The following is a 13,162-nucleotide window of genomic DNA, read 5'->3' on the forward strand; positions in this document are numbered from 1 at the left end:
AGCTGAAGTTTTTAGTGGAAATGGCCTACTATAGCATTGTGCTGATAGATAAAAAATCTAGGGAGAATAGCAATATTATCAATAAACAATATAATTGCAAGCAATACCCTGATAAAAAATAAACAATGATATATATATAGGAGAATAGCAATCAAAACATAAGTCATTCAATCCATCATATAATAACAATAACTATGGCATGGTAAGGCTATATTTAAGGAGAATAGCAAAAATAAAAACGTCAAATTCAATCAACTGACTAATCATAACAAAAACAATACTATATTAAAGCTGCGAGCAGCAATGTGGGGGCCAAGCTTTGGAAATTTGGAAAGACAACCCCCCCTCCGCCCCTCCCCCTGTGACCACCATAGAGGAGTATTTGTGTGCTTTTGTCTGGGCTTGAGAGAGAGAGAGAGAGATGAAAGCGTTACTGAAAAATGAGCTGACTTTCTGTGATTATAGCGCCCCCATAGTGGTCAAAAGACATGACATGGGAGAGTGGGCTTGTGCAAATGGAACCCCCCCCCCACGACCACCATAGAGGAGGGTGTGTGTGCTTGTGTCTGGGTTAGAGAGCGAGAGATATGAAAGCATTAATGAAAAATGAGCTGACTTCCTGTGATTCTAGCACCCCCCTAGTGGTCAAAAGACATGAAATGGGAGAGTGGCCGTGTGCAAATGGAACCCCCCCCCCCCCTACGACCACCATAGAGGAGGGTGTGTGTGCTTGTGTCTGGGTTAGAGAGCGAGAGAGATGAAAGCATTAATGAAAAATGAGCTGACTTCCTGTGATTATAGCACCCCCCTAGTGGTCAAAAGACATGAAATGGGAGAGTGGGCGCGTGCAAATGGAACCCCCCCCCCCCCCACGACCACCATAGAGGAGGGTGTGTGTGCTTGTGTCTGGGTTTGAGAGAGAGAGAGATGAAAGCATTAATGAAAAATAAGCTGACTTCCTGTGATTATAGCGCCCCCCTAGTGGTCAAAAGACATGACATGGGAGAGTGGGCGTGTGCAAATGGAAACCCCCCCCCCTCGACCACCATAGAGGAGGGTGTGTGTACTTGTGTCTGGGTTTGAGACAGAGAGAGAGAGTGGATGTGAAGAAAATAGGCAAAATTAATTTCTATTTTTTTTGTTTTTGTGTGTGTGTCCTTGGGATGTGTTCCTAAGTCCACTTACCAAGTTTGTTGTCGATAGGTGAAAGTGTTGTTTATTATAGCGCCCCTAGTGTTCAAACGTCACCAAATTTAGTGTAGGTCCTTCGGATGTGCTCACAAGTCCACGTACCAAGTTTGGTGTTGATACGAGAAAGTTTTACTAATTATAGCGCTCCTAGTGGTCAGAGTGCACCAAATGTATTGTACGTCCTCAGGGTGGGGTCCCAAGTCCATATACCAAGTTTGGTTTCGATACGTGTAAGCATCGCTGAGATATGAGCCTACTTCCTGTTACTATAGCGCCCCCACAGTTGTCAATGGGCACCAAAGTTGTTGAGGCTTCTCTTAATTGGGTTCTGAGCCCATGTTCTAAGTTTGGTCTTGATACGTGAAAGCCTTGCAGAGATATAGGTTCACTTCCTGTGTGGCGGCTTCGTCGCCAAATTGGATTGGCTGTTACAGGCGAGCACTTCCGTCAATTGTTTTATAAAGCAATGCAATGATAAGTCATGGTCTGAAGATTGTCTGTGCAAATTTTGGTGAGAATCGGATGAAATCTCTGACCTGTGAAACTTTTTGAAAGTTTTGATCTTGGTCTGTTGGTGGCGCTACAGTGTTTGTGGAAAAATCTTGTTAATTGGTGGGTGGGGCTATGCCTTTTGCGTTAATACACTGAGCAAGTTTCAGCTTGATAGGTCTAAGCATTTTAGAGTTATTTGCATTAATGTTGTTGAAAAATGTATGAATTTTGACCTGTTGGTGGCGCTGGAGTTTTGGGCTCTGGGGTCTGAAAATTGAGGTATGTGGTCATTGGCTTAGGGAGAATAAGTGTACCAAATATCCCAACTTTTTACTGTATGGTTCTTTGGTTACATAGAGAATAGGTTCACATGCTGTTTTTTGGTGCGTCACCAACTTTGATTGGCTGTGACAGGCAAACGCTTATGAATATTTATTAACAAAGTGATAAGTCTTGAGTGGCCTTGTCTGAAGGTCATGTGTGACAAGTTTGGTGAGAATCGGATGAAATCTCTGACCTGTGAAACTTTTTGAAAGTTTTAACCTTGGTCTATTGGTGGCGCTACAGCGTTTGTGGAAAAGTCTTGTTAATTGGTGGGCGGGGCTATACCTATTGCGTTAATGTACTGAGCAAGTTTCAGCTTGATAGGTCTAAGCATTTTAGAGTTATTTGCATTAATGTTGTTGAAAAATTGATGAATTTTGACCTGTTGGTGGCGCTGGAGTTTTGGGGTCTGGGGTCTGAAAATTGAGGTATGTGGTCATTGGCTTAGGGAGAATAAGTGTACCAAAATATCCCAACTTTTTACTGTATGGTTCTTTGGTTACATAGATAATAGGTTCACATGCTGTTTTTTGGTGCGTCACCAACTTTGATTGGCTGTGACAGGCAAACGCTTTTGAATATCTATTAACAAAGTGATAAGTCTTGAGTGGCCTTGTCTGAAGGTCATGTGTGACAAATTTGGTAAGAAATGGACAAAATTTGAGACCTGGGTAACTTTTAGAAAAATTCAGCCTGACCTGTTGGTGGCGCTGGAGTTTTGGGGTTTGTTGTCTGTAAATTTAATAGATTCGGGCAAATTTGAAGTTGAATGAGTGTGCCAAATTTCAGAACTCTGGAGTGTATGGTTGGCTGGGAAATGGGCAATGTGTAATAATAATAATAATAATAATAAGAATACGTACAATCACTAGGGGTTGCCTCGCAGCTTCGCTGCTTGGCCCCCAATTATACAAACCATAATACATAAGAAATGCTCAATAGACTTGTGCATATTATAATAAATATGCCTTAAGACCCTACCCTGGAAATCCATAGTTCTCGCGAGTGCACAATTTGAATTGTGTCCGCACGATACTCTGGCCACGAACAATGATGCACGTTACGCTTACCGCAACGGTTATCTACGGTAACCAATCAAATCGGTGTATCTGATAAGCGGGCCAGGGGTGAGCTAAACTGATGACGACAACGCTACAACTTTCGTTTTTGGTCGTAGTGTAATCCAATTGTGTCTAGAATCCAGAATCAGTCAGAGTAAACATTGGTTGTGTTATCCAGTTGCGTGCAGTGAGATTTTCAAATGCATGCTTGGTGCCGCCCCTCGAGTTGGGCCATTTTCATTATTCGTGGCCAGACCTTTAATCTGAAAGATTCCAGGGTCTGGTTTACTTCCAGGCTATTAAGACCCCTCTTGAAAGATCCAAAACTGTTGCTGGAGCGGAGAGTATGGGAAACTCATTCCACCAACATGGATGAAACCACGGATGAAAATAATCTACAAATTGACCTAGCGTTTATGGTTGGTCGACACAACAGACGTATTAGTTTAGTTTTAGAGTAGCCAGTTCGTATAGCCGTTAAAAACGCAGCAAAACTGTGCTACGTCTGCTCGAAGATGTTCAACATCCAGTATTTACTGAAAGGAGCATAATTCAAGGTGGTTGTCATCCAGTATTGTCATAATATGCCAAATTTAAGCAATAACCCCCGAGAGGCTGTAGTGTACACGGTTTAGAACCGCTAAAGGACATTGGTAGGCACCTCGTGAAGCGGAGTGCCCAAGCTGTTCTAAAATCTTGAATTGCATCTTTATTCAATTCAAAAACACTTTATTTATCCGCAAGGGGCAATGTACTTCCTCGTCAGTATCTAATTGCTCAATGTGGAACATCTATTTATCATTCTAAGTCTCTATGGTAACTCTTCCAGGTGTATCTGATCACCCACATATAACACAACAGAAGATCCATGGACAGAATGATGAACTCGACCTGCATCATAAAGGAAGTCTCTACCACTGCACAGTCTGCAGGAAGAGCTTCACGGCCATGAGAGAACTTGAGAAACACCAGCAAACACACTCACAGAAGTCTCGCAAAAAGCCATTTCAAGCATTGCCAACACCCTCACCAGTCAACCACTACACGCTATGCACACATACAAGAGAGAGGCCTCATAAATGTGCTCGGTGTGGGAAAGGTTTTTCACATAGGTTGAGCCTTGCACGCCACATGCCTGTACACAAAGAAAAACTTCATGAGTGTCCCCAATGTGGAGAAGGTTTTTCACACATTTCAAGTCTTAAAAGCCACATGCTAATGCACACCGGAGAGACGCCTCATACATGTGCCCAGTGTGGAAAAACATACAGCAAATCCTCAAGCCTTAGATACCACATGGTGACACATACTGACAGCCTTCATGAATGTGCTCAGTGTGGAAAAGCATTTACACACCCTTCAAAGCTTAAAATGCACATGCTGTTGCACACTGGAGAGAAGCCTCATGAATGTCCTCAGTGTGGGAAAAGGTTTTCAGTAAAGCCCGGTCTTAGAAGCCATATGCTGCTACACAACGGAGTGAGGCGCCATAAATGTGTTCAGTGTGGGAAAGCATATCTGGCCCCTTCAAAGCTTAAAATCCACATGCTAATACACACTGGAGAGAAGCCTCATAAATGTCCTCAGTGTGGAAAAGCTTTTTACACGAGTTTATATCTTAAAACTCATATGAAGATTCACACGCGCGATCTTCAGAAATGTGCACAGTGTGGGAAAGCGTTTATAAAATCCTCACTCAAACGCCACATGCTTACACATACTGGAGAGAAGCCTCATAAATGTGCCCAGTGTGGAAAAGCTTTTTCACAAAGTGTTTATCTTAAAAATCACATGCTTCTACACACTGGAGAGAAGCCTCATGAATGTATCCAGTGTGGAAAAGCTTTTTCATCGAAAAGTAGTCGTAAGCAACATATGCTAGTACACACTGGAGAGAAACCTCATCTATGTTTCCAGTGTGGAAAAATGTTTGCCTGTAGGTCAGTTCTGAGCAAACACATGCATACGCATACTGGAGAGAAGCCTCATGAATGTGCTCAGTGTGGAAAAAAGTTTTCAAGAATGTCCAGTCTTAGACGTCATATGCTACGACACACTGGAGCGAAGCCAAGGTTGCCAACTTAGGGTGTTTGGCTGGAGTGAAGTGTGCTCCACCACTGTGTGTGTGTGTGTGTGTGTGTGTGTGTGTGTTTTGAGACGAGCTCCACCACTGCGCGCATGTGTGTGTGTGTGTGTGTGTGTGTGTGTGTGTGTGTGTGTTTTGAGACGAGCTCCACCACTGCGCGTGTGTGTGTGTGTGTGTGTGTGTGTGTGTGTGTGTGTGTTTTGAGACGAGCTCCACCACTGCGCGTGTGTGTGTGTGTGTGTGTGTGTGTGTGTGTGTGTGTTGAGACGAGCTCCACCACTGCGCGTGTGTGTGTGTGTGTGTGTGTGTTTTGAGACGAGCTCCACCACTGCGCGTGTGTGTGTGTGTGTGTGTGTGTGTGTTGAGACGAGCTCCACCACTGCGCGTGTGTGTGTGTGTGTGTGTGTGTGTTGAGACGAGCTCCACCACTGCGGTCCCATCTGCATCCTTTAGGCAGGTGTGTGTGTGTGTGTGTGTGTGTGTGTGAGTTGCCAACCCTGGTGAAGCACCATGAATGTATCCAGTGTGGGAAAGCATTTCCGACCCCTTCAGAGCTTTAAATAAAGTACATCTGCTAAGTCACACTGGAGAGAAGCCTCATTAATGTGTTCATTGTGGAAAACTCTCTTCAGAAATGTCTAGTCTTAAACAGCATATGCTACTACACAATGGAAAGAAACGTCATGAATGTGTTCAGTGTGGATTTTTTTTTTTTTTACATGGGGAAACAAACTGATAACTTCATGAGTTCTGACTTCTTATAAATGTGTCCAGTGTGGAAAAGCTTTCACAGAAACGACCAGCCTTAAAATCCACATACTAACGCACACTGGCGAGAAGCCTCATGAATGTGGATAGACTAATGAAAGAGGTTAAAGGAGAATTCCGATGTGATATTGACTTAAAGTGTGTTGAAACATGATACCGAGTGTGAGCGTTTGTCTCAGAGCTGATCTCGACCTGCCCCCTGCTCTCCGAATTCTACCGCTAGCTTGCCAATGCTAAAACAGGTTTTCAATAGCAGTGGCTCGGGCATCGGCTTAGGCATGCAAATAAATCACTGTTTTACACAATTTATGAGGCTCAAAGTAGCTCCACACTTTATTGGTTGACTTCTGAGGGCCCTGACATTTAAAATGAGACATTGAGAACTTTGAAAAAGCACTGGTGGTTTACTTACATGACTGTTTATTCAGGCAGTCACTTCAGAAAAGTTTAGCGTTCTCCGCCATCTTGAATTTAGTCACGTGACTGATTCGTGACTAGAGCACGTCTTGAATTTAGTCACGTGACGAGCCGGAGCAGAACTATAGCTGTGACGTGCTCTAGTCTTTCAAATTCCCTCTCCACGCAATAGGATAACGCTAAACGAATCATCCTCTTGTTTTCAAGTAGCAGGATAAGTAACTGTCGCAACTTCTGGTCGCATGTCAGTCACCATTATGTTAAAGGGATATTCCGCCATTTTTGGAAATATGCTCATTTCCCACCTCCCCTCGAGCTAAACAATCTATATTTTCCCATTTAAAACGTGTCTCTCAAGTTAGAAAGTGCAATAAGACCAACTGAAAATGAAACCTGGTGTTTTTCTAGGCTGATTTGACATGGAACTACACTCTCATCTGGCGTAATAATCAAGGCAACTTGCGAACGTACCATAGGCGCAGTGATATCGTACGCAGCATCTGAAAATAGTCCCCATAGACAACAAGCATTAGTAGTGCCAATAGTACTCACTCCTTTCTCCTCTATTCTACACACACACTCCTTTCTCCTCTATTCTACACACTCACTCCTTTCTCCTCTATTCTACACACACACTCCTTTCTCCTCTATTCTACACACACACTCCTTTCTCCTCTATTCTACACACACACACTCCTTTCTCCTCTATTCTACATTCACTCCTTTCTGTGTAATGTACCATTAAGGATAAAATAAGGATAAAATCAGATCTGACCCAACCCAAAACATTTGATTACTTATGAACAACGAGGCCCTGATGTTGCAGCCTAAACAAATGTCCTTCCTGTTCACTGACACTTGCTGCGTTTACCTGAGAGCTTTAATTCAGAATAAAACCAATTTAATATTCCGATGTTAAAGCAGAATTAACTCATCCTTTGATCATGTAAACCTTTATTCCACTTCAAGTTTATTCATGCATACTCGTACGAGGAGGAAGAAGAAGCAGCGCTTGCTCGTTTCATTGCAAATTCGGCTCCGTCTTCTTCCCCCCCTTCTCCGACACTCTTCTCCTCCTCAGCTAGCAAACGTGAAGCTTGATAATATTCTCGAGCTGCTGGTTAAATAGTAGGCCTATAAACAGAATGACAGCGATAACAGTTTTTATTATGTTATTGTCCATGCTGTAACGTTAACCCGAAATGACAAAAAAGCCGGTAGCCAGCTGAAGTTTGTTGTCTTCCTAGACCTTAATCAGCTCGTCTGCCGCCTGTCCAATCAAAACCCTTCCCGACCCCCAGACTTTCAGCGGAATACAGTAAAGCGGAATTAACGTATGTTCCAGGTAAACGCCAATTCGGAATTATTATTTCCATGTAAACTCGAAGGAGAATATTTTAATTCCAAACTATTTAATTCCGAATGAATTAATTCGGAATTAAAAAACATCAGGTAAACATGGCAACTCTCTGTCTTGTAATGTATTTGTCATAAGTAGTGATTATACTTTTGCATTTAAATTCTATTTAGAGTTAATTATCTCCATCAATATATAATTGCTGAATGTGGAAGACATGTCTGTCATTCTAAGTCTCTATGGTAACTCTTCCAGGTGTATCTGATCACCCAAACTTACAGAAGATCCATGGACAGAATGATGAACTCCACCTGCAACTTGAAGGAAGTCTCTACCACTGCACAGTCTGCAGGAAGAGCTTCACGGCACTGAGAGAACTTGAGAAACACCAGCAAACACATTCAGGTAGCGAGAATGAACAGGAGAAGCCTTGCACAAAGTCACATAAATATTCTCATTGTGAACAAGCATTTCCATCACCCTCACCAGTCAACCACAACATGCTATGCACACATGCAAGAGAGAGGCCTCATAAATGTTCTCAGTGTGGGAAAGGTTTTTCACACAGGTCAGGCCTTTCACGCCACATGCTTGTACACACAGGGGAGAAGTCTCGTATAAGACCAACGCTAGTACACACTGGAGAGAAGCCTCATAAATGTGTCCAGTGTGGAAAATCATTTGTAACATCCCAAGTTTTAAAAAGACACATGCGTATACACACTGGAGAGAAGCCTCATATATGTGTCCACTGTGGAAAAGCCTTTACACATAGCTCAAGTCTTCAAGTTCACATGTTGATACACACTGGAGAGAAGCCTCATGAATGTGTCCAATGTGGAAAAGCCTTTAGAACATCCCAAGTTTTACAAAACCACATGCTTATACACACTGGAGAGAAGCCTTATAAATGTGTCCTCTGTGGAAAATCATATCGAAGATTCCAACATCTTAAAGACCACATGCTTAGGAGTCACGTGGGACCGCCGAGAAAGATGGCAGCACACTAAGAGCTCCAGACAGACCGTCATTTAATTGAGTTTTACACACGCTTGTTTATTGTACGTTACCTAATTGTAACTGTTGTCATTTATTTGGATTTTATTTTGTAATTTTCTATTGGTTTAACTGGCACTATAAAAGGGACTTTTATTTTGAAACCTCTACTGAGCTGCCGTAATGAGAGTTCATGAGTCAGAAGCATGCAGGCACCGTATGTGTTGCTGGCAAGTGTAATAGTTAAACGAACGAGAGTATTACATGTTGAGAAGTAAATTAAGAGATATTGAAGATATGAAGGCGTCAAGATGATTTCCTTTCGTAGCATGCAGCCAACGAGGTAATTTGTTTGTCTGTATTTTACTTTCTTTATGTATTATTTCATGGCTAATAAGCTAACATGAGTTTATGTGTTTAATACTGTGTATTATTAGTTTTCACGGTTTTGACTTGGAGAGAAGACTTCAATAAACCAGTAAAGGAAACCACTTGTGTTTGCCGTGCTTGAGAGGGAGTTACACTAATCCTGCTATTAAGTTGGAGTTAAATATTATATAGACCGTCAGATTGCAGATTGAACGTTGATATGGCGAACAAAGCAAACTTTTTCCAAGGCCAGAGCAAGAGAAGCAAGACTTCAGCTAAAAGCAACATGGCCGACGACGGCGATAGACCTGAAGAAACAGGTGATAAAGTAATGGAAGAAATACAAAAGATGAACGCAACACTTAAAGGGACACTTCACCGATTAGCATTAAGCTTTGTATCTTTTGAAAACCAGTCATGATTTTGAATGGTCGTGCATCATTCCCTCAGTTTGCCTTGAGATGGGAGAAATATGGATTACAATGTTGGACTTCCCGCTTTCAATGATGTAAAAATCATCATCATTGAAAGCAGGAAGTCCTATTCATGGGTTTCATTGAAATCCGTATTTCTCCCATCTCAAAGCATACTGAGGGAATGATGCACGACCATTCAAAAACATGACTGGTTTTCTAAAGATACAAAGCTTAATGCTAATCGGTGAAGTGTCCCTTTAAGCTGGTAGCAGTGGATGTAGCGGCCATAAAGGAGACAACAAAAGAGCTGAAAGGCGCTGTGGATAATATACAAACTAGGCTTGGAGAAGCTGAACAGCGGATATCGGACATAGAGGACGCAAATGCGAGAATGGACAAAGATGTAGAGAAGCACGACGAACGAATAGAGACACTGTGGACGCGGGTTGAAGACCTTGAAAACCGTAGCAGGCGAAATAATATCAGGTTGGTGGGATTGAAAGAAAACAAGGAGCAGAAAGGCAAAGTAATGCAGTACGTAGAAAGAATCATATCGGAAGGAATGGGGCTCACAGGCCAGGAATTTGAGATTGAACGTGCACATCGGTCGATGGCCCCCTTGCCCGACTCAGACAAGCCACCAAGGACCATCCTGATTCGCTTCCTACGCTCCCCTGCCTGTGATAAAGTGCTACAGATGTCTAAGGAGAAACGTGGAATCGAATGGGAAGATTGCAAGCTATCTTTTTTCGAGGATCTGACAAAGGAATTGGCAGACAAAAGGAAGGAGTTTGCGGCCCCGGCAGTGGCGTGACTGGCTGGGGCACTTGCACCGCACGCCGGCGACCCGGGTTCGATTCCCGCCCCGTGGTCCTTTCCGGATCCCACCCCAACGCTCTCACCCATTCACTTCCTGTCTCTCTTCACTATCCTATCATTAAAGGCATAAAAGCCCAAAAAATATACTTTAAAAAAAAAAAAAAAAGGAAGGAGTTTGCTCCAGTGAAGAGACGACTGCAGGATCTAAATGTGAAACACCGATTGATCTACCCTGCTACGCTCATCTTCACCTGGAAGGGGCAAAAGAAAACGTTCAAAAATTGGAAGGAAGCAGACGAATTTGTTCAACGTAACCAATAGATGACCACGAATCCTGCAACTGACTTTTGAAGCGTGTGTGAAAAAAAAAGTGAAAGTAAGGTATTTGTTTTTCATGATTGGTTTGTCTGGGGCAACCGAAGTTGTGCTGCTAACAGCAACGCGCCTCACGGACAGAGTAAAGCAGAGAAGGGAAACTTCTACAGGTTGGGGGGGGGGGGAGGGGGCTTACGTGGAGCAGCAGAATGTTCATGGCTGCTCTGGTTAAAGGGAGGTTCATTTTGTGTTATATGTTCATGTTTGATTATTGCATTAAGACAGCATTGTGTAGACGAAGTAAGATATGTTATCATTTAATGTCCCACTTTTTATTTTTGGTTACAGCCAGGAAAGATAATTTTCAAATGAGACTATTGCACATTTATAATGGTGGTTAACAAATACATTAACGTAATATCATGGAACATAAATGGATGTGGTAACCAGATTAAGAGGAGGAAGATACTGATGTATCTGAAATCCAAGAGCACAGATGTGGCATTCATTCAAGAATCTCACATAGTAGAGGAAGAAGCAGTGAAGTTTCAAAGGGATTGGGTGGGGAAAGTTTTTCATAGCTCTTACTCAAGCAAAAGAAATGGAGTGATGATACTTATAAATAAGAGATACAATTTTGTCATGATAAAGGAAAGAAAGGACAAAGAAGGTATAATTATTTGTATTGAAGCCTTAATCAATGGAGTTAAGACAATATTATGTAATATACGCCCCTAATAAAGGAGATCCTGATTTTTTCCATGACATAAATACATGGGTGGAAGATATGGAAGGTCAGGTTGTTTTGGCAGGAGACTTCAACCAAGTGATGGATGGGATGATTGATAAGAGCAGATCTAGGAGTGGGAACACACCCAGGGATAGGGCCGCAATACATATGTTAACAGAGGATTTGAGTCTAGTGGATGCTTGGAGGCTAGTGAACCCCCGTGAGAGAGAATACATTCTACTCTCATTGTCATAAGTCACACTCAAGGATTGATTTCTTCCTAATATCAAACACACTAATAGACTCAGTAGTGGATTGTAAGATAGGAACGATTGCCTTTAGTGACCATGCTACAGTAGAGTTACATATAGATCTACAGACAGACAGAGACAGAAAGGGCAGACGGAGGCTAAACACTAGGATATTGCAGGATGAGGTATTCAGCAACACATTATCAGAGGAACTTAAATCATTCTTTGAAATCAATATTGGATCTACATCTCAAATATCATATGTTTGGGAGGCATCAAAAGCATACATTCGGGGGAAAATCATAGCCCATTGCTCTAAAATTAAAAAAAGAGAATGCAATAAAAGTGACAAATTTGGAAAAGGAAATATGTGATCTGGAAAAAGAATTGGCCATTAACAATACGGAGGAGTTATATCAAATAATCTGTAATCGTAAATATCAGTTACATGGAATATTTAATAAAAGAGCGGAATACGCCTTGTTTAGACTGAAATCCATTTTTTATGAAGGTGGGGAAAAGGGTGATTGTTAGCCAGGCAATTAAAACATCAGGAGGTCTCTAACAACATTCCAATGATTAAAAGAGCAAATGGAGTAGTAACTTCTTCAAAAGAAATTAATAAGGTATTTGAAGAATTTCACAAAGATTTATATACGTCTAGCTGCACACCTAGTGCAGAGGAAATAGAAAAGTTTTTTTCAAGCCTCAATCTGCCTAATATCTCTGAAGAACAAAGAGCAATGCTGGATAACCCTCTAACGGAGGAGGAGATAAGAATAACCATCCAGTCTATGAAAAATGGGAAATCACCTGGGTTAGACGGCTTCCCAATTGAATATTATAAAAAAATATATTGACATCCTAGCCCCGATTTTACATGAGGTTTACCTGGAAGCATTTGACAAGGGCCCTCTGCCCAACACATTTAATGATGCCTTAATTACTCTTATCCCTAAGAAAGATAGAGATGCTTCACAACCAGCTAACTTCAGGCCTATAAGTCTACTTGGGGTTGACCTTAAGATATTGACAAAGACACTAGCATTAAGGTTGGAACGGGTGCTACCAAATATCATAAATGGTGATCAAGTTGGCTCTATCAAGCATAGATCATCAATGGGTAATATGCGAAGACTCATGCATCTTGTACATATAAATTGCACCAATCCTATACCGGTCGCAGCCCTCTCGCTAGATGCCGAAAAGGCATTTGACCGGGTAGAATGGGGTTTCCTTATGGCAGCCCTCTCCAAATTCGAATTTGGGCCTGGTTTCCGCCACTGGGTTAAAGTGCTTTACTCCAATCCAAGAGCTGCTGTTCTCACAAATGGGGTGATATCAAACTTTTTTGGCCTGTCAAGGGGAACGAGACAAGGCTGTTCCCTCTCACCCCTCCTATTCGTTATAGCTTTAGAACCACTGGCTCTGGCAATTAGGGCAGAGGGCAGAATTAAAGGTGTGCATGCAGGGGGCAGGGAACACAAGTTATTTATGTATGCAGACGACAACTTAGCAATAATAACAAAACCTGCTCAATCACTACCAGTATTACTTGAGTGCATTAACT

The 13,162-nt window shown here is 42.1% G+C and overlaps 1 protein-coding gene across 3 annotated transcripts in view; it reads left to right on the top strand.

The window, feature by feature from the left end:
• The window catches only part of LOC134087299 (gastrula zinc finger protein XlCGF57.1-like), a 38,279-nt gene extending 29,122 nt beyond the window's left edge, over positions 1–9,157 (top strand). For 2 of the 3 annotated variants that reach the window (XM_062540991.1, XM_062540912.1), the window contains exon 3: positions 7,952–9,157. In XM_062540991.1, coding sequence (XP_062396975.1) covers positions 7,952–8,706 — 755 coding nt within the window. In that variant the 3' untranslated portion in view covers positions 8,707–9,157. Of the gene's footprint in view, positions 1–3,897; positions 5,172–7,951 lie in introns of those variants that run through there. The other variant, XM_062540827.1, reaches the window with a different exon arrangement.
• The last annotated feature ends 4,005 nt before the right edge of the window (positions 9,158–13,162 follow it).

Source organism: Sardina pilchardus, chromosome 1 (genome assembly GCF_963854185.1).
Source record: "Sardina pilchardus chromosome 1, fSarPil1.1, whole genome shotgun sequence".
Taxonomy (NCBI): Eukaryota; Metazoa; Chordata; class Actinopteri; order Clupeiformes; family Clupeidae; genus Sardina; species Sardina pilchardus.